The 25000-nt window shown below is 36.2% G+C and overlaps 1 protein-coding gene across 3 annotated transcripts in view; it reads left to right on the forward strand.

The window, feature by feature from the left end:
* Window positions 1–20382, forward strand: part of LOC123511212 (endoplasmic reticulum mannosyl-oligosaccharide 1,2-alpha-mannosidase-like) — a 70151-nt gene extending 49769 nt beyond the window's left edge. The window contains exons 9-12 of one of the 3 annotated variants that reach the window (XR_006676707.1): window positions 4417–4708; window positions 5615–5761; window positions 8503–8831; window positions 20232–20382. Coding sequence is in view for 2 of the 3 variants with exons in the window: in XM_045266895.1 (XP_045122830.1) it covers window positions 4417–4708; window positions 5615–5761; window positions 8503–8721 (658 nt within the window). In the remaining variant the exon portion in view is untranslated. Of the gene's footprint in view, window positions 1–4416; window positions 4709–5614; window positions 5762–8502; window positions 10946–20231 lie in introns of those variants that run through there. The other 2 variants (XM_045266896.1, XM_045266895.1) reach the window with 2 other exon arrangements.
* The last annotated feature ends 4618 nt before the right edge of the window (window positions 20383–25000 follow it).

Consider the following 25000-nt stretch of genomic DNA (forward strand, 5'->3'; position numbering starts at 1 on the left):
GCTGCAATTAGTTGCAGTAGAGGGTGTATTTAACCTTTTTGCAGCATTCTTAATCTCAATCCCTCGAACAACAACCCCAACGCCCACCTGTTGCCGATGCCACTTCACTACAGCTTCCTCAAGTTTTTCCGATCTCCCATACTGCACTCATTTTCTTTCTAACCCTGCTTTTTTATATTGGGTGCTTTCCCTATTATCATTACTTTCTGAGACGAATTCCAGTAGAGATTGCAGGAGCCAGTTAGTGTTATGGCGGCGAGTGGATGACTGGATGTAAACAAACCCAAGTCTGAACTCGAGAGCAAGTCTTTTTTACGGTTCCCCAATAAAAAAAAATATTTCAAAAAATTATTTTGTCTGTTTTACATTTCCTATAGTTTGTTTTATGGTTTTTTAATGTGTTTTAAGTGAAAACAAGATGTTCTACTTAACATTTCCGTATAAATTCCCTCTATTTTATGAATTTTAGATTTAAAAGAAATATATTTTTTGGCCAAATTCGTCCGGGTATGTACGAAATCCAAGTATTTGGGATCCGACTAATTGAGCTTTTACTGTATATATATATATATATATATATATATATATATATATATATATATATATATATATATATATATATATATATATATACAGTCAAACCTCGCCGAACACGAATCTCGCGTATACACGAATCGGTGAAATATACCATATTTCGCCAAGCACGACTTTGACTCGCAATTGCACGATTTGGTCCCCATTTGAATCTCTTGCTGGTCCTGTGTTACTTTCTTATATATGCATATATGTTCACAAAACAACATTTTTATTAGCTTTTTACAAGCCTTGCCTCCAAGAAAGGATTATTTTGTAATGCATAAAGTGAAATCTTAATGGAAAACCTAAATATAAAGCAGAGATGAGATGAGCCACAGACGAAGTGAGAGACTCGAGGCCACTCGGCTGCTGCTTCTTCTTCGTCTGACCCTTGTAGCTTGCGTGTTACTTTCATCATGATATTTATGTTTCACTCTATTGCCTGTTATAATGGATATCATATCTTAGTATTCATATACGCTCATGCCATGAGGATAACCTGGACTCCGTGGCACTGAGTGATAGTGAATTACTAATGAAATACCGCGGTATTTTATAAGCAATTCACTATCACTTACTGCCACGGAATCCAGGTTATCCTCTTGGCATGAGCGTATATGAATACTAAGATACGATATCCATTATAGCAGGCAATAGAGGAGTTGAAACAAATGTAATATTATCGTGGTGAAAGAAAATACGCCAAGCTAAAAAGGTCACAAGAAGAAGAAGAAGCAGCCAAGTCGCCGGAGTCTCCGCTGTCTGTGTTTTTTATCCATGTGGTATGTTGGGGATCAGCCCAGAACGCATCCCCCTATTTCCATTATTTCCTATGGGAAAATTACGTCCACTTAACGAATTTCCGCTCTACGAACAGCTTTGACACCCCCTATCCTGTTCGTTAAGCGGAGTATTACTGTACTAGAACTGTAGTTAAATAAGATGTGTGTTTAGTACTTCATTTGTTGTTTTTTTTTTCTGTCTTTTTAGTAAAAAAAAGTGTTTTTTTGGGAGGATCTGGGAACGTAACCCCTATTTTCCCATAGGGCCTATTATTCACAAGAATATCTAATCTCTCGGCACCACGAGCTCAGGAACGTAACCATCGTGTTGGGCGAGGTTTGACTGTATGTATATATATATATATATATATATATATATATATATATATATATATATATATATATATATATAGGCAACCCCGCTTAACGAAGGTTCACACAATGAAATTTCGCTACAACGAAGGTTTCCTTTTACTGCCATCTGCTCGTTTAACGAACACCAAACTCGGTTTAAAGAAGTTTTATCCAGGTCATTTTTTCCAGGTTTGAAAGCCCTGCTGTATCACGCAAGCCGACAGGCTTTTGAATACACTAGCGCCTCTCGTGGACAAAACGCGCACCACTCTCTCCCCTAGTTCAAAACAATAACAGCATCAGTAGCAGCTTGTCTTCCCTCGCTCTATGTGCCACCAAAACACCCTGCAATGTCGCCTAGCATTGCTAAGAAGACCAGAAAGTCTCTTATTCTTGAAGTGAAGCTGGATATTATTCACAGACATGAGAGAGGCAAGAAAACTAATAGCATTGCTTCCCACCATGGCTTGACTCCATCTACTGTCTACCATTTTCAAGTCAGCAGACTATTAAGAAGGGTGGTGAGATCATATCTTCCTTGTATGCTAAAAGAACCACCTGAATTCGTGACTCTGCAGTGGATAAAATGGAAAGCCTTGTGGAAATGTGGTACATAAGTTTTGTATGCGTTACAATGATGCGCCCTTTGTTTACATTCGACAGGTTGCCAGCTAGTGTATTTCCTGCTCCATTCTCCCTCCCTTCATAAATTTAAGATCAACAACATTATAAAGTTATTTACATACATACATTAGTGTACATTATAATGACTTAGTCTGAAATTAAACTGCTTAAATGTTTAACTTCATAATTTTTACTTTCATTAAACCTTTTACTGTACTATGATGCACTCTCGCTTTGTTTACTCTCAATGGAAGCTCAAGTCATGGGTTAAACTTGTTGTAATTGGTTCGCTTAACGAAAATTCACTTAATGAATGTCTTTTAGGAACGTAACCCCTTCATTAAGCGGGGGGTTGCCGGTATATATATATATATATTTATATTTATGTATATATATATATATATATATATATATATATATATATATATATATATATATATATATACAGTAAGTCCTCGTAATACGGTACATATGCATTCTTGAAAACCTTGCCACAAATCGAATTTACCATATACTGAACCCATTATAAAATGTAATAACAGGGAATGCGATCCAGCACGTCAAAAGTCACCCCCACAGAAATGAAAATACATTAAAATAATTATAAGAAAAAAATTTTAAGTACTGCACAAAAGAAATAAACAAAAATTTTTATTTACCTTTCACTCGCCATGTATTCTATCAGATGATGTCCCTCTCAAGGCTAAGGGACAGAAGGGATTTCAGCCCTTACTCATCTTCGGCTGAGTGGGCAGATGAGGATAAGACATCATCATCTACACTGTCGTAAGCATATGTGGAATGGCCAGCTGTAGTAGAGTCGGCACGTTTCACTGGTTTGAAGAAAGAGGATATGGAGGAAAGGCCAGCTGTAGAACTGTCGGCAGTGAATGTGGAAGGGCAAGCTGTAGCAGGGTTGGCAGGTGTGACAGGGACGGCATGTCTGACTGGCTTGAAGAACGAGTAGATGGAGGACTGTTTGTTTTTTCTTGTTTTTATATTATACGTAGATTTCTTGATAATTCTTGACACTTTTCTCTACGCCATGAGCCACTTTGATACTCCTGGCAGGTTTTGGGTCATGTTCCTTCAGTGTATCCAGAGCTTTCTCGATACCACCGAGACATTCTCTAAGAGTTTTGAAGTCCAGGCCACGCACAGGTTCTTCTTCCTCATCTCCCTCTTTTTCTGCCTCTTGTGTTGCCTTGTCTAGCTCTATTAGTTCATCATTTGAGAGAGGTTCAGCATGGCTTTCCATAAGATCTTGAACATCATCATCAACTTTATCGAAGTCAGCCCTATGACACAGATTTACTATGTCATTTCTGATCGCACCGATGTCGTCTTCAGCAAAGCCTGGGAAGTCATGTGCACATTCTGGCCATACTTTATTCCACGCCAAGTTCGTGGTAGATGTCTTCACTTCGTCCCAAGGTGACTTGATGTTATCTAAGGCATGCTTGATGTTATATGTCTTCCACCGTTCTCTGATAGTGGGCTTGCCAGGCTCATCTGTGCCCATTATCAGTTGTTGCATGGTTTGCCGCTGGTAGTAGGCTTTAGATGTTTGCCATAATTATTATGAATATATTTGTGCTTACAATAGACCCTTTAATATTCCATTTATTCATCTAATTAATAATGCATGTAAGTAATATGTAATGCAGTTAAAAAAAAGGGGGGGGAGCAGAAGAGATAACAGGCTCCAAGGGTGGTCAAGTTAAAGTCAGCACTGTGAGTGGCAGGGAGGTGTGGCGTGGATGATGTCATCACCCCTGCTCCCCTGCTCTGGGCCCTCTCGGATGACATGAGCGGATATCGTATCTGTGAATTTTTCTTACCGTATATCGAATTGAGGGTAGTAATTTCCAAATACCGTAACTGTGAATTTACCGGATAAAGAACTACCATATAATGAGGACTTACTGTATATATATATATATATATATATATATATATATATATATATATATATATATATATATATATATATATGAGATGGGCCTCATTTCCATACACTTTCTCTACAATCCCCTTATAGTATGGATAGTCTTTTCATTGACTTGTTTTTCCTCCACAGCCTGCGAATGGACTACAATGAAAGTGTATCAGGTATGGAGCATCTGCTGGCAGCACGTACACAACCTTCTAAGCTCCTCTTTTTTGGTGAACTTCACGGTAGCACCAAAAACTTTGTCAATAAGATGGATGAACTCACTTGCTACTTGCCAGGAACATTGGCCCTTGGTGTCCACTATGGAATGCCTCGACATCATCTGGACTTGGCACAGGACCTCATATACACCTGTGTTCAGACATGGCTCAGGCAGCCTACACATCTAGCTGCTGAGATCAGCTATTTCAACACCCAGGTGACTGATAGAGAGAGAGAGAGAGAGAGAGAGAGAGAGAGAGAGAGAGAGAGAGAGAGAGAGAGAGAGAGAGAGAGAGAGAGAGAAAATTATAAATCACATACATGTACGTAGCTTGCTGTTCTGTTCTGAAGTAGAGATGAAACAAGTAGAGTGATAATCTATGAGTAGCAGCTTTGAAGAAGCAGTTGTCAGATGTATGGATAGTATTTTATGTTGGAACTGTTATTGAAAGCTTTTCTATATGTTGATAATATTATTTGTAAAGTCATTTTTTTCTGTTTTTGACTTTTATTTGGTAATTTTTTCTCTATCAAGCTCCAGTATTATATCTAGAAAAACCATTTATTCTGTTATTTTCTTATCATTTATTTGTGCTACCATTTTCTTGTAGCTTCCCCAAGGAAATAGCCATTACATAAGAGTCTGTCATTGTGTGTTCTAGTCTTCTGATTAGAACATGCATATTCCAATTTTCTCTTCCATTTCAGTGAAGATTCTCTTTTTGCACACATTTTATCTACTATGCACACTATTTTCTGATCACCTTAATGTCTGCTATTCTTTCCATAAGGTGTCTTAGGAAAGGTGAGGTTGGTTCCCACAACCTCTCCAGATTTCTTTTCTGTCTTTACCTGATGTACCAATCATGTTTATGTTTTCATTATTTTTTATCAATTTTTTGCACTTCATGTGTTTGGATCTTTGACCTTGTGAATGTAATTATTAGTTCAGTATTTCATTGATATCCTCTTATTTTTTAGATTATGCTTTATTTCATGAATATACATTGTAGTTATTATTTTGTTTTCTCTACATGAGTTTGGTGGTTGTCACTGATAGGTTTACTGAAATAATTACATATGCTGCATATTGCCTTTCTCATCTTATCATTCTTTACCTCAGCCCAATACCATGGATGGAGAAGACTTCTATGTGAAGAACAATGATGCCCACTATCTGCTGAGGCCGGAGACCATAGAGTCATTGTGGTACCTTTACCACTTAACGGGCAATACCACCTATCAAGACTGGGGATGGCAAATGTTTCAGGTGGGTGGTCAAACCAAAACTGATTAGGGTAGATTTTATGGAACTTACTAAATTCTTGTGTGCTTAATCAAAAATACAAATGCTGGTCAGTGATTTTTTATTTATCTGTTTTTTATTTTGTGGTTTTTATTTTTTATGCAAGAGAGAAAGTTGGCCAAGGGCAACAAAAGATAAAAAAAATTTAAATAAATAAATAAAAAAGACCCAATTGGAATGCTAGTTCCCTTTAAGATTAAGATAGAATTAGCCAAATGTCTCGGACAAATGTCTTGAAACTTTCCTCTTAAAAGAAGTCAAGTTGTAGGAAGACAGAAGTACAGAAGCAGGCAGGGAGTTCCAGAATTTACCAGAGGAAGATATGAATGATTGAGAGTGTTGGTTAATTCTTCCATGAGAGAGTTGGACAGAATAGGAGTGAGAGGAACAAGGTTGCAGGAGGAGGAGAGGCATGCAGTTAGTAAGATCATTAGAGCAGCATGAAATTTGCAATAAAAAATAGTAAGAGATGCAACATTTCGATGGTGAGAAAGAGGCCAAAGATAGTCAGTCAGAGGAAGGGAGTTGATGAGACGAAAACCTTTTGATTCCACCCTAGCTCCCCCCTCCCCCCAAACATGCAAAAAGTAGTCCTTACAAGGACGGATAAGGCCCTTGTGCAGTGTTAACAGTTGGAGGGGCGAGAAAAACTGGCAGAGATGCTGCAGAACGTCTAACTTCATAGAAGCTGTTTTAGCAAGAGATGAGATATGAAGTTTCCATTTTAGATTATGAGTAAAGGACAGACTGAGGATATTCATTGTAGAAGAGGGAGACAGTTAAGTGTAATTGAAGAAGAGGGGATAGTTGTCTAGAAGATTGTGTCGAGTTGATAGATGGAGGAATTGAGTTTTTGAGGCATTGAACACTAAGTCTTCTCTGTCCCAGTCAGAAATCTTAGAACGATCAGAAGTCAGGCATTCAGTGGCGTCCTGCGTGATCTGTTGACTTCCTGAAGGATTGGTCATCTCTGAAAGGATGTGGAAAGATGTAGGATGGTATCATCAGCGTAGGAGTGAATAAGGCAAGAACTTTGGTTAAGATCATTAATGAATAATAGGAAGAGAGTGGCTGATGGTTCAGAACCCTGAGGAACACCACTGTAAATAGATTCAGGAGAAGAACAGTGGCTGTCTAATACTGAGATAAAGTTGCAGAGAGAAAGATAAAAACCATAGGAGGGCAGTTTTGAAATCAGAGCTTTGTACCAGATTATCAAAAGCTTTTCATATGTCTAATGCAATAGCAAAAGTTTCACCAAAATCTCTAAAAGAGGATATAACTAAGTCTTGGTAAGGAAAGCCAGAAGATCACCAGTAGAGCGACCTTGATGGAAGCCATACTGGTGATCAGATAGAAGATGTGAATTGAGAGATGTTTGAGAATCTTCCTATTGAGGATAAATTCAAAAACTTTAGACAAGCAAGAGATTAAAGCTATAGGGTGGTAGTTTGAGGGATTAGAATGGTTACCCTTTATAGGAACAGGGTTAATGTAGACAAACTTTCAGCACGAAGGAAAGGTAGAAGTCAATAAGCATAGTTGAAAGAGTTGGCCAAGCAAGGTGCAAGCACAGAAGCACAGTGTTTGAGAACAATAGGATGGACCCCATTAGGTCCATAATTCTTCCAAGGGTTTAGGCCAGCAAGGGCATGGAAAACATCATAACAAAGAATTTTAATTGAAGGCATGAAATATTCAGAGGGAGGAGAGGGAGGGACAAGCACACATAGATGGATCTCAGACATGAAAACAGTAATCATTCATTAGAAAATCAGCATAATACCTTCTCAGGTCCCCCCAGTTGGCTGAAGCAAAACACTAGATGCACCTTTGCCTTGGGGAATCCTGAGGAGGAATTGGAGAAATAGGACAAGATACAGGTAATGAGGTTGTGATCGGAGGAGCCTAATGATAGGGTGAAAGTATAAGCAGAAGGATTAGAGGTGAGGAAAAGATCTAGAATGTTAGGCATATCTCCAAGAAGGTCAGGATTATGAGTAGGGTGTTGCATCAATTGCTCTAGGTCATGGAGGATAACGATGTTGAAGGCTAGTTCACCAGGATGGTCAGTAAAGGGAGAGGAAAGCCAAAGCTGATGGTGAACATTGAAATCTCCAAGGATGGAGATCTCCATGAGAGGATAGAGGGACAGAATGTGCTCCAACTTTGGAAGTTAAATTGTCAAATAATTTACTATAGTCAGAGGAGTTAGGAAAGAGATGGACAGCACAGATAAATTTAGTTAGAGAATGACAATTGAGCCAAAGCCAGATGATTGAAAACTCCAAGATTCAAGAGCGTAGGTACGAAAGCATATAGACGCAGCATCCAGCTTTGGAACGAAAATGAGGATAGAGAAAGTAGGAGGGAACAGAGAAGGGGCTACTATCAGTTGGTAGAGACAGCTGTGTTTTGGTGTGGAAAAGAAGATGAGGTTTAGTGGAGAAGAAGTGGTGTTCTACTTATTGAAAATTAGATGCAAGACCACAAATGTTGCAGAAGTTAATAAAGAAAAAGTTGAGGGAGGTGTCAAGACATTTTGTGTCGCTACCAAGAGAGAAGTCTGACCTGGGGACATTTATGGTTCCCTCCCCAGAAGGGAAGTACATTACTGTATTATGAATATGGAGTAATGTGGCATGGTGAAAAAATTCTTGTGTGTTTTCTTCATACTTTTATATATTTCCTTGCTCCATTGACAGGGTATTGAAAAATACTGCAAAGTGGAGAACGGTTACACTTCCATTGGCAACGTTCGCAGTGCTACAGATACCAAGCCAAAGGACAAAATGGAATCCTTTTTCCTTGGTGAAACTCTGAAGTACCTCTATTTGCTCTTCATGGAGGATCAGACTGCCTTCAGTGTGGATAAGTGGGTATTCAATAGTGAGGCACACCCACTTCCCATATATTCCCGCTAACCAGTTGTGCCCTCCGCAAGACTGCAGCAAAATGATAGAAGTCAGGAGGAATGTCTCTCGGGGGACATTTTCATTTCTTCTGATGTGTGAGAACTGTGATATATTGCTGAGTAAGTCCAGTCAATTTGCAGGCTTATTTTCATGGTTCACATTCTTATCCTATCACTGAATTCAGGTATTTCTGGGGTGGCAATTATTTCCATCATCATCATCATCATTATTATCATCTTTGACATTATTATTATCATCTTCATCATCATTGTCATCTTCAAACAAATACAATACAACCTATTCCCACATTAACAGGGTGAGTGCTCTTCTAATTACATTCCTGGGTCCTTCATTTCAACTTGAAGGTTGACAATGCCTGAGGCTGTGCAGATCCTTATTTTCATAATTTTCACTCAAAACTTTTCTTTATTAGTATATCAACCTTAGAAAAATATATTTCAGAGAAATTAATCAAGAAGTGCTTGTGAATAAGTGTAAGCACTAGGTCTTGTTATTGTGAGGGTTATGTTCTGTGAAATATCTTCATATATGAAACTTATGTAATTGTAGAAATTTATTTGTGTTCCCTGACCACATCCATATTTGAACACCCTAAATGATAGTTCTGACAGCTTTTCTATGATAGCATTAAGTTGCTTTTGGACACAGTAGCAATTTCTATTTTTGGAACAGTAACCATTAGTAAAGCAGTAGCAATGCTCATCTCTCAAGGTCTTAGTGTGTAAGAAGAGTCACACTGAACAAGCTGAATTTAGATATATAAAGCTATTCGAAAAAGGAAGGAATTTTCACAGTTGCTGATGATGTAAGGTGCAATATTAAGTCTCATTGCATGAAATAGTTACTTTTCCATAGATCATATTAAGCAATGTACCAGTTATAACTCAGATCAGTGACAACAATTATTAATCTTTTTTTTTTTAGGTTATCTGAGTCTTTAGCCATATATATATATATATATATATATATATATATATATATATATATATATATATATATATATATATATATATATATATATATATATATATATATATATATATATTTGATTTTGAATAGAATGTTTCATTGGTGATATAGAAATATAACCTCATGAGTTTATTCAGTTTATTCTCAATTGATACAGCAAAACTTCTTTTTTTTTCACTTTACCACTAATATTTTATGTTCAGTTTGTTTAACTTAAACAAACTGAGCATGTTTTATACACAACACTAATTGAATTAATTTCTCACCATCTTAAGATGCATTCTGAACAACACCTAAAATTTCTCTCCTTTGTTCAGACATTTAGTTTTTTAGGGTTGCATCTCAGTTCTTTACATGTATGAGACTAAGTGCCTGATACAAACTGAGAAGGCACTTAGGTAGCAGTACAGAAGTCTCAGAACTTTCTAATAGAGCTGATGCTGTGGGTTGTGGGTGAGGTAGAATTACACCAGAAGAGTGTTGAGGTGGAGTTGGAGTAGGTTCTACAGTTAGTGATCCTTGATGTGTCTGGTGTATGTTTCTGTACAACTTGCATGTAAATTTTGGTTCATATAGAGAATTATCATCACAGTTAGGGTTGTAGCATGTGAGCAAATCTGCACATCATGAAGCTGTATCCTTGTATAAATTAACTGAGGAAGAAACACACTTGATAAATGGAATTCATTAATTACCTAGCCTTTGTAAATTGATACATATTAAATAACAATCTTTCATCACATTAGCTCCTATTGCTTTGAATAAGTTTCTTTTGTGTATTAAAAATGAGTGTGTGATCAATATTTTTTTATATTGTTCTCTTATGAAGAACAAATGATGCTATCTTGAAATTCTTAATAATGAATGTTTCTAAGAACTAGAAAAAAATCTTCCATCAGAATTACTGGCTTTAAAAGGATATTCCATCCTCCTCTTTCTGTTAACATTTTGACTTGTTCATTTTATGCATTTTTTTTTTTCATCCAGTTCATTAAGTATTCATATATAAATCACTTTCTGCTTCATGGCCTTCATCTTTCACCTTTTTTGTATGTTTTTTACTGCAGGTAAACTGAACAGGAAAACTGCTTGTGTGGAGCAGGTCTTTAAGTTCAACCTCTTATATCTGCACTACTTCATTCCTTTTTAACTACACCTAAAACATTTCTTGTAGTAATTGTAGTTATGATATTTTTTTAGTGGCAAATCATAACTTTTTTGTTGATAAACATTACAAGATATTTATTTTTTGTCTGACTTTTTCTATTTTGATAAAAAGAAAATTCATCTATGCTAGCAGAACTTTTCTCCTTTGTAAGAGAATAGGTCAGTGTCCATTCAGACTCCTCTCAACAAAGGATTTATATTGACTTTATTTTATGTGAAATTTTATTATTATTATTATATATATATATATATATATATATATATATATATATATATATATATATATATATATATATATATATATATATATATATATATATATATATATATATATATATATATATATATATATATATATATATATATATATATATATATATATATATATATATATATATATATATATATATATATATATATATATATATATATATATATATATATATATATATATATATACAGTAAAGTCCCGGTTACGCCGGTCTCGAGTTACATCAAACTCGTAGTTACGTCAGTCCACTATAAGGCAATTTAAGATTAAAAATTGAAAATTTATAAATCGTAAAGTGCGGATTTATTGTTATTGTTGGTGGTTGCCCGCCACACCGCCCGCCTCACGCTTGAATACAATAACACCCTGCCTCAGTTCCACCACACCATCGCCCCTGGCAAGAGTGTTATCCTACTTCTGCGTTTACTGACTCAAGTTCTTAGTATCTTGCTCAATGGCACCAAAGAGAAAACTTCTTAGTGACAGCAGTGATGCTAAGAAAAGGAAAACCATTATGCTACAAGAAAAGAGGACATAATTAAAAGACATGAGAAGGAGGCAGCAGCTGTGTGTGAGGGAGGGAAGAAGAAAATGGGAAGCCCGTTACCATGACAACGGGGAGGTTGACGACCTTGAGGGCTCGCACACCCATCACAACAATAACAACTCCGGAGCCTTCGCCTGGGCCACACGACACTGCAGCTGACTTGCACCATCTGCGCCTGTCTGCTGATCCCTATTGCCCTTTCCTATTGCATTTCCTGCCCTGCTGCCCACGCTTCTACTCCCACCGCACTGCACTACGCTCCCAGCTGTCCGCCCTGTGGGCGTCACAACATTCGACCTGCCCACCCTCCTGGCGGCCTCAGGCGCCCACCCTCTCGGCAACCTGCAGTCCTTCGCGTTCGTGGCCCTAATCAACAACAAAAACAAGCTTGTGTTTCATATTCCTACATAGTTGTAAATAATATAACAATATAACCTTTAACTTACCTGAATGACCATAAACAATGATTGGTTGAAAACTCGATAATATGCTTTGAAATGTACGGAAACTCGAGTTACGTACAAAATCGACTTACGTCATGTTTCAGGAACGTAACTCTGACGTAAACCGAGATTATATATATATATATATATATATATATATATATATATATATATATATATATATATATATATATATATATATATATATATATATATATATATATATATATATATATATATATATATATATATATATATATATATATATAGAGAGAGAGAGAGAGAGAGAGAGAGAGAGGAGTTGTAAGCCTCTTAATGTGTAGCCCTTTTCACCTAGCAGTAATTAGGTACAGGATGTAACTTGAGGGGTTGTGGCCTCACTTTTCTGGTATGTGGAGTATGTGTTGTGGTCTCAGTCCTACCCGAAGATCAGTCTATGAGCTCTGACCTCGCTCCGTAATGGGGAAGACTGGCTGGATGACCAGCAGTCGACCGTGGTGGTGAATTACACACACACACCCTTAACCCTCTGCTATCGCATTTCATTACTATCGCGCATACTTAAAAAGCTGTACATATGTCTATATTACACATGAAATTGCTGCTATCGCGTGGCCGTCATTAAAAAATTCCCTTGTTATGAAGTCACATAGTAGTTGAGTTTTTCTATATACTTTTATTGAGAAATAGTTTTCTCACATTTCCCCAATCTACCTATCCACCTTAGCTCCTAATCATCCACAATGGATACCATATTTGACAGCATATAGGACACACCTTTTTTCCAGTACTTTTACCTACCCTAACTGCTTGCATCAGTATTTTATTGCTGCTATTATTATCATTACCAGTATTATCACTTTAAAAACAAATTGCAAAGATGAAAATCTAACCTGTGAGGTTGTGATGCATGTTTACAAATATCAGCTGATCAGCACTCAGACTTAAGGTGGTAATTCGATGACTCGATATCAATATCGGTTTTTTGGCTCTCCCATTGCTATTTTTTCACCGAATTCAATAATATTTATACACAAGGTGTACGTTTATGGTGTACGTCTTCAGTGTTAATTTGGTACATAAATGTGGCGTAGTTTTTTTGCAATAAATATTTTTTCGGCGATAAGAAAATAATTCAAAATACCATTATAAAATCAAAACTAATAACAGTGTGGCAATTTCCTCTTAACCACATATAATATACATAACAACAAATAAATGTTAGCATCGGCATACACATAACCTATGTTATAACAATTTCATTACACGCCAAATTGTTACCTTTTTTTTCATCAAAAATTTGAGTTTATAAGCCTGTTGTAAATTTATTTGAGTGAGTTCATGCATTATCATGCTAGCATTTGTTAAGATGAGGTTGTTGATCATTTTGCTGCAAAAATTTTGAAATTGACCAATTACTGAAAAAGTTATTCAACAGTATATGCTGAAAACTGAAAGTCGAGAAAACGCATTTTTCTGTGAACATCTTCAAAACCCCACATAACTCGCTTCCTCACTGGGCAACGGTTTCCTAGCAGGTGGGCTTTAAGATAGGAGGTACCCTAAAAGTATCCCCTTTAGCCCATAAATTCCCGTGAAAAGCCCACATGGTATAAAAAAAAAAAAATAACTCACTCCAATATGTACCAAACTCAGATATGTACTTACATAATCCCTTGACAACTGCTTGGAGGCTGGTAGTGGCTGTTTAGATAGTTTCAGGCCATGTTACATCATGGCCTTACACGTGGCATTGTCACAATTTGGGAACCCAACACGTGTAAAATACGATCAACAGGTAGGCTGCACGCACGCACTCCCTAAGGCTGTATCGATTGGTACTGAGGGAGTAGCGTCTTCCTCACCCTCACTGCCTGATACTAAACTATCGTACATCACGCAAAAATAAATAAAACAGCTCAAAAAAAATAATAAATACAAGCAAAACAAAGACTAGAAGAAAAAGGGGCGTATGCACGCTTGGGTATTGAAAGGGCCGGCCCTTTAAACCCGCCATTACCAGGTAAGCAGTGCGTTATGTGCCTGGCAACTTCGGCCATGGCTTCCCTCTCCAGAGACGAACCCAAGTACCAAGTTTCCAATTTTTCAATTTTTTGACCAATTTTTTAATGCCATCTAGCAGTGAGGAGTAACACTAAGTTTATGATCATAACAAAACATATAAAGACCCTCAGCATTATGGCAGCAGAAGAGAAAAGATCAAGCTATACAGCCTCCTACAAACTGCAAGTAGTAGATTATGCCAAGGAGCATGGCAGTAGAGCAGCAGCAATGGCTTTTAAGGCCATCACCTACAGAAAAAGATTATGTTGTCTGGTGACACCAAGAAGACTAACTGAGTAGTACAAAGAAAGATAAATGTTTTCTGCTTGTGTAATGTGCTGCTAGATTGCTTTCAACAGTATATGTTTAAATACACTAAAAACTTTTTTTCTTGAATTTGACTTGCTGAAATGGGTGTGCATCTTATATGCCCCTTCGCTCTATATGCCATCAAATATGCTAAAAAATGCTTTAAAATGTATGTTGTCATTACGATTCTTGATTAGGTTTTTTTATATTGTATTATTTTACATTTCTATGTGTATAGAAATTAGGCAAAAAAGGAACAAAAAAGTAACATCTTGGAGGTTCTAGTGTCAATTTGAATTATTACCAAAGTTTCTTAACTTTGATTTTTGTGATTTCGGCTATCACACAGTGATAGATACACCAATTAAGCGTGATAGCGAAGGATTGAGTGTGTGTGTGTATCTTTTTGTGTGTGTTTTTTTCTTTTATTATTATTATTATTATTATTATTATTATTATTATTATTATTATTATTATAGCCTATAGCACCTGTAGGTATATTTGAAGAGTATGGGAAGTGCTGTCCAGCTTCCATCCATTAGCATTGCAGGTAATTTTGATTAAAGTGGTACCCATATTAGGGCCCATATCATCACCCAAGAACATCTTTGGTGTAAAGCAATTACACCACCTAGAACTTGGGTATCATGGTGACTTTTTTTTTTTTTTTTTTTTTTTTTTTTTACGTAGGCAAGGGGCCCAGCCAAGGGCAAGAAAAAAGAGAGTAAAAAAAAAAAGGCCCACTTGAGCGCTGGCTCTCCAAAGAGTGCAAAAAGTGCCAAAACTGTCAGCCAGAATTAGGGGAGCAAATGCCTCGACACCTCCCTCTTAAAAGAAGACAAGTTGTAGGAATTCGGAAATACAGATGCAGGGAGGGAGTTCCAGAGTTTACCAGTGAAAGGGATGAATGATTGAGAGTACTGGTGAACTCTTGCATTAGAGAGTTGGACAGAATAGGGATGAGAGGAAGAAGAAAGCCTTGTGCAGCGAGGCCGCAGGAGGAGGGAGGCATGCAGTTAGCAAGATCAGTAGAACAGTTACCATGAAAATAGCGATAAAAGATAGAAAGGGATGCAACATTTCAGCGGTGAGAAAGAGACTGAAGACAGTTAGTCAGAGGAGGGAGTTGATGAGACGAAGAGCTTTCGATTCCACCCTATCAAGCAAAGCTGTGTGACTGGAACCCCCAAACATGCGAAGAGTACTCCATACAGGGACGGATAAGGCCCTTATACAGAGTAAGCAGTTGGAGGGCGAGAAAAACTGTCGGAGACGCCTCAGAACACCTAATTTCATAGAAGCTGTTTTAGCAAGAGATGAGATGTGAAGTTTCCAGTTAAGATTATGAGCAAAGGACAGACCGAGGATATTCATTGTGGAAGAGGAGACAGTTGAGTGTCATTGAAGAAGAGGGATAGTTGTCTGGAAGGTTGTGTCGAGTTGATAGATGGAGGAATTGAGTTTTGAGGCATTGAAAACTACTAGATTTTCTCTGCCCCAATCGGAAATCTTAGAAAGATCGGAAGTCAGGCGTTCCGTGGCGTCCCCGCGTGATCTGTTGATTTCCTCTGAAAGAACGTGGAAAGATGTAGGGTGGTATCATCAGCGTAGGAGTGGATAGGGCAAGAAGTTTGGTTAAGAAGGTCATTAATGAATAATAGAAAGAGAGTGGGTGACAGGACAGAACCCTGAGGAACACCACTATTAATAGGTTTAGGAGAAGAACAGTAGCCGTCTACCACAGCAGCAATAGAGCGGTCGGAAAGGAAACTTGAGATAAAGTTGCAGAGAGAAGGATAGAAGCCGTAGAGGGCAGTTTTGAAATCAAAGCTTTATGCCAGACTCTATCAAAAGCTTTTGATATGTCTAACGCAACAGCAAAAGTTTCACCGAAATCTCTAAAAGAGGATGACCAAGACTCAGTAAGGAAAGCCAGAAGATCACCAGTAGAGCGACCTTGACGGAAGCCATACTGGCGATCAGACAGAAGATTGTGAAGTGACAGATGTTTGAGAATCTTCCTATTCAGGATAGATTCAAAAACTTTAGACAAGCAAGAGATTAAAGCTATAGGACGGTAGTTTGAGGGGTTAGAACGGTCACCCTTTTAGGAACAGGCTGAATGTAGGCGAACTTCCAGCAGGAAGGAAAGGTAGAAGTCGATAGACAAAGTTGGAAGAGTTTGGCCAGGCAAGGTGCAAGCACAGAAGCACAGTTTTGAGAACAATAGGAGGGACCCCATCAGGTCCATAAGCCTTCCGAGGGTTTAGGCCAGCAAGGGCATGGAAAACATCATTACGAAGAATTTTGATTGTAGACATGAAATAGTCAGAGGGAGGAGGAGAGGGAGGACAAGCCCAGAATCGTCCAAGGTGGAGTTGTGAGCAAAGGTTTGAGAAAAGAGTTCAGCTTTAGAGACAGAAGAGATGGCAGTGGTGCCATCAGGATGAAATAAAGGAGGAAAGATGAAGAAGTGAAGTTATTTGAGATGTTTTGGCTAGATGCCAGAAGTCACGAGGAGAGTTTGAGTTTGAAAGATTTTGACATTTCCTATTTATGAAAGAGTGTTTGGCAAGTTGAAGAACAGACTTGGCATGATTCCGGCAGAGATATAAAGTGCATGAGATTCAGGAGATGGAAGGCTCAAGTACCTTTTGTGGGCAACCTCTCTATCATGTATAGCACGAGAACAGGCTGAGTTAAACCAAGGTTTAGAAGGTTTAGGTTGAGAAAAGAATGAGGAATGTACGCCTCCATGCCAGATACTAACACCTCTGTAATGCGTTCAGCACAAAGAGATGGGTCTCAGACACGGAAGCAATAATCATTCCAAGGAAAATCAGCATAATACCTCCTCAGGTCCCCCAAACTGGCAGAGGCAAAACGCCAGAGGCACCTTCGCTTTGGGGATCCTGTGGAGGGATTGGAAAAATAGGACAAGATACACAAATGAGATTGTGATCGGAGGAGTCCAACGAAGATGAAAGGGTGACAGCATAAGCAGAAGGGTTAGAGGTGAGGAAGAGATCAAGAATGTCGGGCGTGTCTCCAAGACGGTCAGGAATATGAGTAAGGTGTTGCACCAGTTGCTCTAGGTCATGGAGGATAGTTAAGTTGAAGGCTAGTTCACCAGGGTGGTCAGTGAAGGGAGAGGAAAGCCAAAGCTGGTGGTGAACATTGAAATCTCCAAGAATGGAAATCTCAGAGAAAGGGTAGAGGGACAGAATGTGCTCCACTTTAGAAGTTAAGTAGTCGAAGAATTTACTATAGTCAGAAGAGTTAGTAGGTAACTTTTAAATTACTCAACAAATGACAAAGTTTCAAGACAGCATGTGGTGGGATTCGAACCTACATCTGCTCAATCCCATGCTCACCATCATTTTTACATAATTTCCTGTCTCTATTTGGACTTCTATTAGGATTTTTAGATGAATTAAATTTAGATGTATCAACTTGCCATATAGCAGTAGAAGGTTAATCAATCATGTGGGAGATGACAATAAAATAAATGCAGAGATGATGTTAAAGAAGCTTTGAGTCAGTGGCCTGAGCACTCAGAAAGGCAAGAAGTGTGTATGGGATTAGTGGGAGTGATATCTGGGACTGTCAGCCATTTGTTTAGAGAATAAAAGGTGTCATTTTACATCTAGTTTTGTGCATTAAGCAAAGCTTGGGCATTCCCATGATTATAAGAGCATATGACAAAAACACATTTGAGGAAAGATTGTTGGTAGTTCAGTGCCTCCCTTCCTACTTTGAGAAACTGTTGATACAAGGAAGACATGCCTTTTTTAACTAAAGCAAGAGAAAATGGATGGTGTAATTCATATGTCACCTTGATGAAGAATTTAGGTACCAAGTGTACCAGCCTCTAATAGCCTTTATTCTTAATTGCTCTCAGTAAAAAATAAGTAAATAAGTAAAACTAAGAATAAACGATAAACAAAATTAAATAGCAAAGGAAATAAATTTTCTAAAGGACTTGTATTGGTCTTCCTTCATATTAAAGATTGCTAGAACTTTTCAGCATATTATCAATGCCTACTCATATTATCCTTAGATCTGTATTATTTTTTGTAGTAACAAGTAGATATCTGCCTTATCCTTGATGTTGCTTACATAATTTCTTTATTTTCTTTTCCAAGATTTACTCTAGTCACATTTCTTTTCAGTAGATTCTTTTCAGTAGAATGTGTTTTACCAATACATTTGCTAATCAAAACCCCCTTCCTGCATTATATCCACACTATTACATTTAATTATTCTATCTTATTTTTGTTATTACACATTACTTATCGTCTCAGATGGTATTAATCCAGTCCTTGATGTCATCACTCAAATCCTTATAGTCATGCCAGGTTCTTGCTTGAACAGAAACAGCCAATTTTGCTCTCTAAATGTGCATAATTTGAGCAGCTTATAACATAAACACTTAGACCCATATTTGGCTTTACATAGTATAATTTTATCATTTACTTCATAACATCTATACTGTTTATCAGATGCAGCACTTCGTACTTAAACCTGATTTAATATTTATCCTGAGAAACCACAAACACTGTCTGCAGTGACACAGGCATTGGTTCCTTCTTGTGAGCAATACACTTAGTGAATTTCCATTTGTCACAAATGTGTGTGTGTGTGTGTGTGTGTGTGTGTGTGTGTGTGTGTGTGTGTGTGTGTAACTGAATATCATAGCAAGTGGTGCAGTAGTAAAAATAAATCTTAAATGGCAAAAAATTGGGTTGGATGGATTGTCTCATGGCTTGTTTCAAAGATCTAGAAGTGTGTGGTATTGATGATAACTGGAGATTCATAGTAAATCGCAAAGCCAGTACAGTATATATAATGGAGTAATTAGGAAACTACCAAATTATTGTTTTTGTTGTATATAGGGGAGAGTGTCAATGATATAGAGGTTTTGAGTGTATTTCCTGGATAATTATGGGGCCAACAGCCATGAGATTTTGTTCGGATTATTTTGGTGTAGCAATGATGCACATTGATATTCATCTCATGCTTGGAAGATGAGTACTTGCTATCTTTTATTTTCTATATTTATATTGAGTTAGACAAGTATGGAATGGGATGGTTTGTCAGTAGGAGTTTAAGATATTAAATTATGGATTAGGTTTGTGTATTCAAATTATGTACATGTGTGATACAGAGAAAGATTAAATATATATGAATTTAAAACAAAGTAAGAAGTTATATTGAATATCCACAATTGTAGAAGAGTATAGTTCAGTTTAACCTTGTATTTTTTATTTTAGTTTCAACAAATAAGAAAAGAATGGGTGAGAGGGAAGAAAGCACTTCAGAGGCAGCTTTAGCCAATGACAGCTTTCATGAAAAATAAATAAATTGTTCCCACATCCTGTAAATGTCACAATTAAGACATTATTTAAGTTTTCTAACATTATTCAATTTCGTTCATGACAAGAGGCTTGTGAGCCTTGAATATTAAAGGACGTAGGAACACTTGACAGGAGGCTTGTGAGCCTTGACATTAATTTACAAACGCGGGAATTCATCGCAACGAGACTCTGGCCAGCTGTGGTGAGTTGCCAAGTACGAATAAAACGGTGTAATAAAATAACGATGTGTTATGTTTAATGTAGGCTACATTCTTTTCATTTATAAACCAACAAAAATAATAATCTCATCTTTGAGTAGTTTTTGTAGGTATTTGGGTGTTTGCATTGTACACATTATCTTGATATTACAGGTTACAGCGACACACGGCGGCATCCTGATGCTGCTGCTGCTGCTGCTGGTCCTCCTTGTCCATTCTGCCCAAGCAGTTCTCGCAACACACATCACCGCTCTATTTTCACCTTCAATTTTTAACAAATAAAGCAAAAAACAGCATATGTTAATAGAGCATTTTTTAATCAGATCCACTTGAACTATCATATCCCTGCGTATGTACCTTAACTCGCGGGACACCCTGTATATATGTGTGTATATATATATATATATATATATATATATATATATATATATATATATATATATATATATTTATATATATATATATATATATATATATATATATATATATATATATATATATATATATATATATATATATATATATATATATATATATATATATATATATATATATATATATATATATATATATATATATATATATATATATATATATATATATATATATATATATATATATATATATATATATATATATATATATATATATATATATATATATATATATATATATATATATATATATATATATATATATATATATATATATATATATATATATATATATATATATATATATATATATATATATATATATATATATATATATATATATATATATATATATATATATATATATATATATATATATATATATATATATATATATATATATATATATATATATATATATATATATATATATATATATATATATATATATATATATGTATATATATATATATATATATATATATATATATATATATATATATATATATATATATATATATATATATATATATGTATGTATATATATATATATATATGTATATATATGTTACAATATATATATATATATATATTATATATATATATATATGTGTGTATATATATGTATATATATATATATATATATGTATGTATGTATATGTGTATATATATATATATATATATATATATATATATATATATATATATATATATATATATATATATATATATATATATATATATATATATATATATATATATATATATATATATATATATATATATATATGTATATATATATATATATATATATATATATATATATATATATATATATATATATATATATATATATATATATATATATATATATATATATATATATATATATATATATATATATATATATATATATATATATATATATATATATATATATATATATATATATATATATATATATATATATATATATATATATATATATATATATATATATATATATATATATATATATATATATATATATATATATATATATATATATATATATATATATATATATATATATATATATATATATATATATATATATATATATATATATATATATATATATATATATATATATATATATATATATATATATATATATATATATATATATATATATATATATATATATATATATATATATATATATATATATATATATATATATATATATATATATATATATATATATATATATATATATATATATATATATATATATATCCCCAGGTCGGATGCCTCATCTGTTAATGACCCCAAATGCCTTGACACCTCCCTCAACTTTTTATACATTAACTTCTGCAACGTTTGTGGTCTTAGATCTAATTTTCAATCTGTAGAACACCACCTCTCCTCTACTAAACCTCATCTTCTTTTCCTCACCAAAACACAGCTGTCTGAGGCAACTGACAGTAGCCCCTTCTCTGTTCCCTCCTACTTTCTCAATTCTCAATTTCATTCCAAAGCTGGATGTTGCATCTATGTACGCAACGCAACGACTTAACTTGCTCTCGTGCCCACGCTCTTGAATCTTCCAAGTTTTCCACCATCTGGTTTTGACTTAACAGTCACTCTCAAACTAAATTCATCTGTGCTGTTTATCTCTCCTCTAACTCTTCTGACTATAGTAAATTCTTCGACTACTTAACTTCCAAAAGTGGAGCACATTCTGTCCCTCTACCCTTTCGCTGAGATTTCCATCCTTGGAGATTTCAATGTTCACCACCAGCTTTGGCTTTCATCTCCCTTCACTGACCACCCTGGTGAACTAGCCTTCAACTTTGCTATCCTCCATGACCTAGAGCAACTGGTGCAACACCCTACTCGTATTCCTGACCGTCTTGGAGACACGCCCAACATTCTTGATCTCTTCCTCACCTCTAACCCTTCTGCTTATGCTGTCACCCTTTCATCTCCGTTGGGCTCCTCCGATCACAATCTCATTTCTGTATCTTGTCCTATTTTCCAATCCCTCCACAGGATCCCCAAAGCGAAGGTGCCTCTGGCGTTTTGCCTCTGCCAGTTGGGGGACCTGAGGAGGTATTATGCTGATTTTCCTGGAATGATTATTGCTTCCGTGTCAGAGACCCATCTCTTTGTGCTGAACGCATAACAGAGGTGTTAGTATCTGGCATGGAGGCGTACATTCCTCATTCTTTTCTCAACCTAAACCTTCTAAACCTTGGTTTAACTCAGCCTGTTCTCGTGCTATACATGATAGAGAGGTTGCCCACAAAAGGTACTTGAGCCTTCCATCTCCTGAATCTCATGCACTTTATATCTCTGCCCGGAATCATGCCAAGTCTGTTCTTCAACTTGCCAAACACTCTTTCATAAATAGAAAATGTCAAAATCTTTCAAACTCAAACTCTCCTCGTGACTTCTGGCATCTAGCCAAAAACATCTCAAATAACTTCACTTCTTCATCTTTCCTCCTTTATTTCATCCTGATGGCACCACTGCCATCTCTTCTGTCTCTAAAGCTGAACTCTTTTCTCAAACCTTTGCTCACAACTCCACCTTGGACGATTCTGGGCTTGTCCTCCTCTCCTCCTCCCTCTGACTATTTCATGTCTACAATCAAAATTCTTCGTAATGATGTTTTCCATGCCCTTGCTGGCCTAAACCCTCGGAAGGCTTATGGACCTGATGGGGTCCCTCCTATTGTTCTCAAAAACTGTGCTTCTGCTTGCACCTTGCCTGGCCAAACTCTTCCAACTTTGTCTATCGACTTCTACCTTTCCTTCCTGCTGGAAGTTCGCCTACATTCAGCCTGTTCCTAAAAAGGGTGACCGTTCTAACCCTCAAACTACCGTCCTATAGCTTTAATCTCTTGCTTGTCTAAAGTTTTTGAATCTATCCTGAATAGGAAGATTCTCAAACATCTGTCACTTCACAATCTTCTGTCTGATCGCCAGTATGGCTTCCGTCAAGGTCGCTCTACTGGTGATCTTCTGGCTTTCCTTACTGAGTCTTGGTCATCCTCTTTTAGAGATTTCGGTGAAACTTTTGCTGTAGCGTTAGACATATCAAAAGCTTTTGATAGAGTCTGGCATAAAGCTTTGATTTCAAAACTGCCCTCCTACGGCTTCTATCCTTCTCTCTGCAACTTTATCTCAAGTTTCCTTTCCGACCGCTCTATTGCTGCTGTGGTAGACGGCTACTGTTCTTCTCCTAAACCTATTAATAGTGGTGTTCCTCAGGGTTCTGTCCTGTCACCCACTCTCTTTCTATTATTCATTAATGACCTTCTTAACCAAACTTCTTGCCCTATCCACTCCTACGCTGATGATACCACCAACCCTTCAGGAAGTCAACAGATCACAGATCAGGGACGCCACAGAACGCCTGACTTCCGATCTTTCTAAGATTTCCGATTGGGGCAGAGAAAATCTAGTAGTTTTCAATGCCTCAAAACTCAATTCCTCCATCTATCAACTCGACACAACCTTCCAGACAACTATCCCTCTTCTTCAATGACACTCAACTGTCTCCTCTTCCACAATGAATATCCTCGGTCTGTCCTTTGCTCATAATCTTAACTGGAAACTTCACATCTCATCTCTTGCTAAAACAGCTTCTATGAAGTTAGGTGTTCTGAGGCGTCTCCGCCAGTTTTTCTCGCCCCTCCAACTGCTTACTCTGTATAAGGGCCTTATCCGTCCCTGTATGGAGTACTCTTCGCATGTTTGGGGGTTCCAGTCACACAGTTTTGCTTGATAGGGTGGAATCAAAAGCTCTTCGTCTCATCAACTCCCTCCTCTGACTAACTGTCTTCAGCCTCTTTCTCACCGCCGAAATGTTGCATCCCTTTCTATATTTTATCGCTATTTTCATGGTAACTGTTCTACTGATCTTGCTAACTGCATGCCTCCCTCCTCCTGCGGCCTCGCTGCACAAGGCTTTCTTCTTCCTCTCATCCCTATTCTGTCCAACTCCCTAATGCAAGAGTTAACCAGTACTCTCAATCATTCATGCCCTTCACTGGTAAACTCTGGAACTCCCTCCCTGCATCTGTATTTCCGACTTCCTACAACTTGTCTTCTTTTAAGAGGGAGGTATTGAGGCATTTGCTCCCCAATTTTAGCTGACGCTTTTACACTTTTTGGAGAGCTGGCACTCAAGTGGGTCTTTTTTTTTAATCCTTTCTTTTTTTTTTACCCTTGGCTGGCCCTCTTCCCTACATAAAAAAAAATATATATATATATATATATATATATATATATATATATATATATATATATATATATATATATGCACACACACACACACACAGACTTTTAATTAATCTCTCTCTCTCTCTCTCTCTCTCTCTCTCTCTCTCTCTCCACCGGGCACACACTACCTATAGCCTCACACACAGGGCACAGGATATTTATTTATTATTAGTACTCCCTTTAATTCTGTGATAAGCAACATTTAGCAACATTATAA

This window comes from Portunus trituberculatus, chromosome 31 (assembly GCF_017591435.1).
Source record: "Portunus trituberculatus isolate SZX2019 chromosome 31, ASM1759143v1, whole genome shotgun sequence".
Lineage (NCBI taxonomy): Eukaryota > Metazoa > Arthropoda > Malacostraca > Decapoda > Portunidae > Portunus > Portunus trituberculatus.